This window comes from Babylonia areolata, chromosome 15 (assembly GCF_041734735.1).
Source record: "Babylonia areolata isolate BAREFJ2019XMU chromosome 15, ASM4173473v1, whole genome shotgun sequence".
NCBI classification, from domain to species: domain Eukaryota; kingdom Metazoa; phylum Mollusca; class Gastropoda; order Neogastropoda; family Buccinidae; genus Babylonia; species Babylonia areolata.
Window position 1 is genome coordinate 2,552,648 of NC_134890.1, and position 2,500 is coordinate 2,555,147.

A 2,500-nucleotide genomic window follows, 5' to 3' on the forward strand; every position below is an offset into this window, starting at 1 on the left:
CACACACATTCATCACGTGACACAATGTGAGACATTCATCACGTGACACTGTGACACACACACACACACATTCATCACGTGACACAAGGTGACACATACATTCGTCATATGACACAAAGTGACACATACATCCATCACGTGACACAAAGTGACACACAACATTCATCACGTGACACAACGTGACACATACATTCGTCACATGACACAATGTGACACACACATTCATCACGTGACACAACATGACACATACATTCATCACATGACACAAAGTGACACACACACACATTCATCACGTGACACAAAGTGACACACACACATTCATCACGTGACACAAAGTGACACACACACATTCATCACGTGACACAAAGTGACACACACATTCGTCGCGTGACACAAGCATTCGTCAAAGTGACACGTTTACATTCCTCACCGCTATTGAAAACCACCCATTAACCACTAGCTCTGTGACGTCACACAAGTTGCGGTTCCCTCCCTCCCCTCCCCACCGCCCCCCCCCCCCCCCCTCCCCCGATGACGAATAAAACACACAAAAAAGCGTCATTACCACAGCGCAGGGAAACTCACCAAGGAGGAATAATTAAGATGGCGTGTAAAAGTGGGGTGAAACTGATGGCACATTATGATTGTTATTCAGTGCTTAGGTCCGGACCAGATCAAACGGGTCCCGGACGCGATTCTCCGGTGAGTTAACTGGGTGCACTCCATGTTGCTGCAATTAACGGGTTTGTATTGCGCCACTGGGAATACTTCATCGCTCACAGTACTGGACTTTGCGAATTGGGACTTCGCGAAGTCTGCTCTCTTCGGAGCAAAACGCGAGAAAGTATGAATGATTTAGTATCAATACAAAAATGCTGCACAATACGATACAGTATGATAGATGAATTAGTAACAATGCCAAATTATAAAACAGTCGGATTCTGTCTCTGTCTCTGTCTGTCTGTCTGTCTGTCAGTCTCTCTCTCTCTCTCTCTCTCTCTCTCTCTCTCTCTCTCTGACACATATCAATTATAAACAACAAACATGTATATACTGTCAATATAAACACGCCTCTCTCCTCCCCTGTCAGTCTCTCTGTATGTCTGTCTCCACTGTCACTATATCTGTCTGTTCAGTCAGCCTCCCCCTACCTTCTTTACTCTTCCCCTTGTCCATTCTTCCTTCCGCTCTCCACCACGCCCCTTACCCTATTGCCCTCGTTGTTATTCATCTATCGCGATATTGTATTGTACATAAGTTCTATGTTTATGTTTGCACATGCTTGTGTAATTTTGACGTTGGTGTTGTGAATTGACTCTCGCTTTTTCATGTTTATTTTATTTTATTAATTTTTCTTCTTTTCTCAATTATTGTTCTTACCCAGAGGGCTGGATGTAAACAAGTACTTTGCGCTTACTCCTTTACCCTCGTAAAATAAAATTTCGTTCGTTCGTTCGTTCGTTCTCTCTCTCTCTCTCTCTCTCTCTCTCTCTCTCTCTCTCTCTCTGTCACTGTCTCTCTCGCTCTCTCGCTTATCCCTTTGTAGTTTATTCTGCTTCAGTTATGTTTGTCCTTTCTGTTCCATTCAATCTGTTTTGTACCAGTATTGTTCTGATTAATTTTGTACCTACTATGTCACTAGAGCTCTACAGCTATTGACATTAAACATTTCAGTGTTCAGTGTTCTCTCTCTCTCTCTCTCTCTCTCCCTCTCTCGCTGATCCCTTTGTAGTTTATTCTGCTTCAATTATGTTTGTCCTTTCTGTTCCATTCTGTCTGTTTTGTACCAGTATTGTTCTGATTAATTTTGTACCTACTATGTCACCAGAGCTCTACAGCTATTGACATTAAACATTTCAGTGTTCAGTGTTCTCTCTCTCTCTCTCTAGTCTGGGGCCTAGGAATTTCGCATTCGCATTCTGTCTGTCTGTCTGTCTGTCTGTCTGTCTGTATCTATCTATCTATCTATCTGTCTGTCTATCAATCCATCCATCTATCCATCTATATGTTTATCTATCTGTCTATACCCCCCCTCTCTCTCTCTTCCTCCTTCCCTCCCCCCCCCCTCTCTCTCTCTGTCTCTCTCATTTTTTCCTCTTTTGTTTTCTTTTTTTTTTAACACTGAGATGATCGTTTTTGATGTTTTCGGTGTTTAAGAACGAACCAGTCACTGGTTTAGAATCTGCAGTGTTCAGCACTTTGGGTTTTTTCTTTCTTTCTTTCTTTCTTTTTTTCGTTTTTTTTCTCATTTTTTGCTTGTTTGTAGGCATTTTTCCTCCAGTCCTCTACCTACCACCCTCCACCACCACTCTCCACCCACCATAATTTTTTTCTTTTCAAATCATGTGCTTTCTGTTCTAAATGATTTTCTTGTCTCTCCCCCCCCCCCCCCAACCCCTCCCCCCCCCCCCCCCCCCCCCCCCCCAATCCACGAACACAAATTTCCCTATTGATTCTGTTCCTTCGCAGGTTGGTTGACAACTACCGGGCCTCCCGGAAG

The 2,500-nt window shown here is 43.4% G+C and overlaps 1 protein-coding gene across 3 annotated transcripts in view; it reads left to right on the top strand.

Annotated features, from left to right (window-relative positions):
• The window catches only part of LOC143290139 (uncharacterized), a 75,054-nt gene that overhangs the window by 72,337 nt on the left and 217 nt on the right, over nt 1-2,500 (top strand). For all 3 annotated transcript variants that reach the window (XM_076599433.1, XM_076599434.1, XM_076599435.1), the window contains exon 3: nt 2,470-2,500. This exon is cut by the window's right edge and continues 217 nt beyond it. In XM_076599433.1, coding sequence (XP_076455548.1) covers nt 2,470-2,500 — 31 coding nt within the window. The remainder of the gene's footprint in view (nt 1-2,469) is intronic.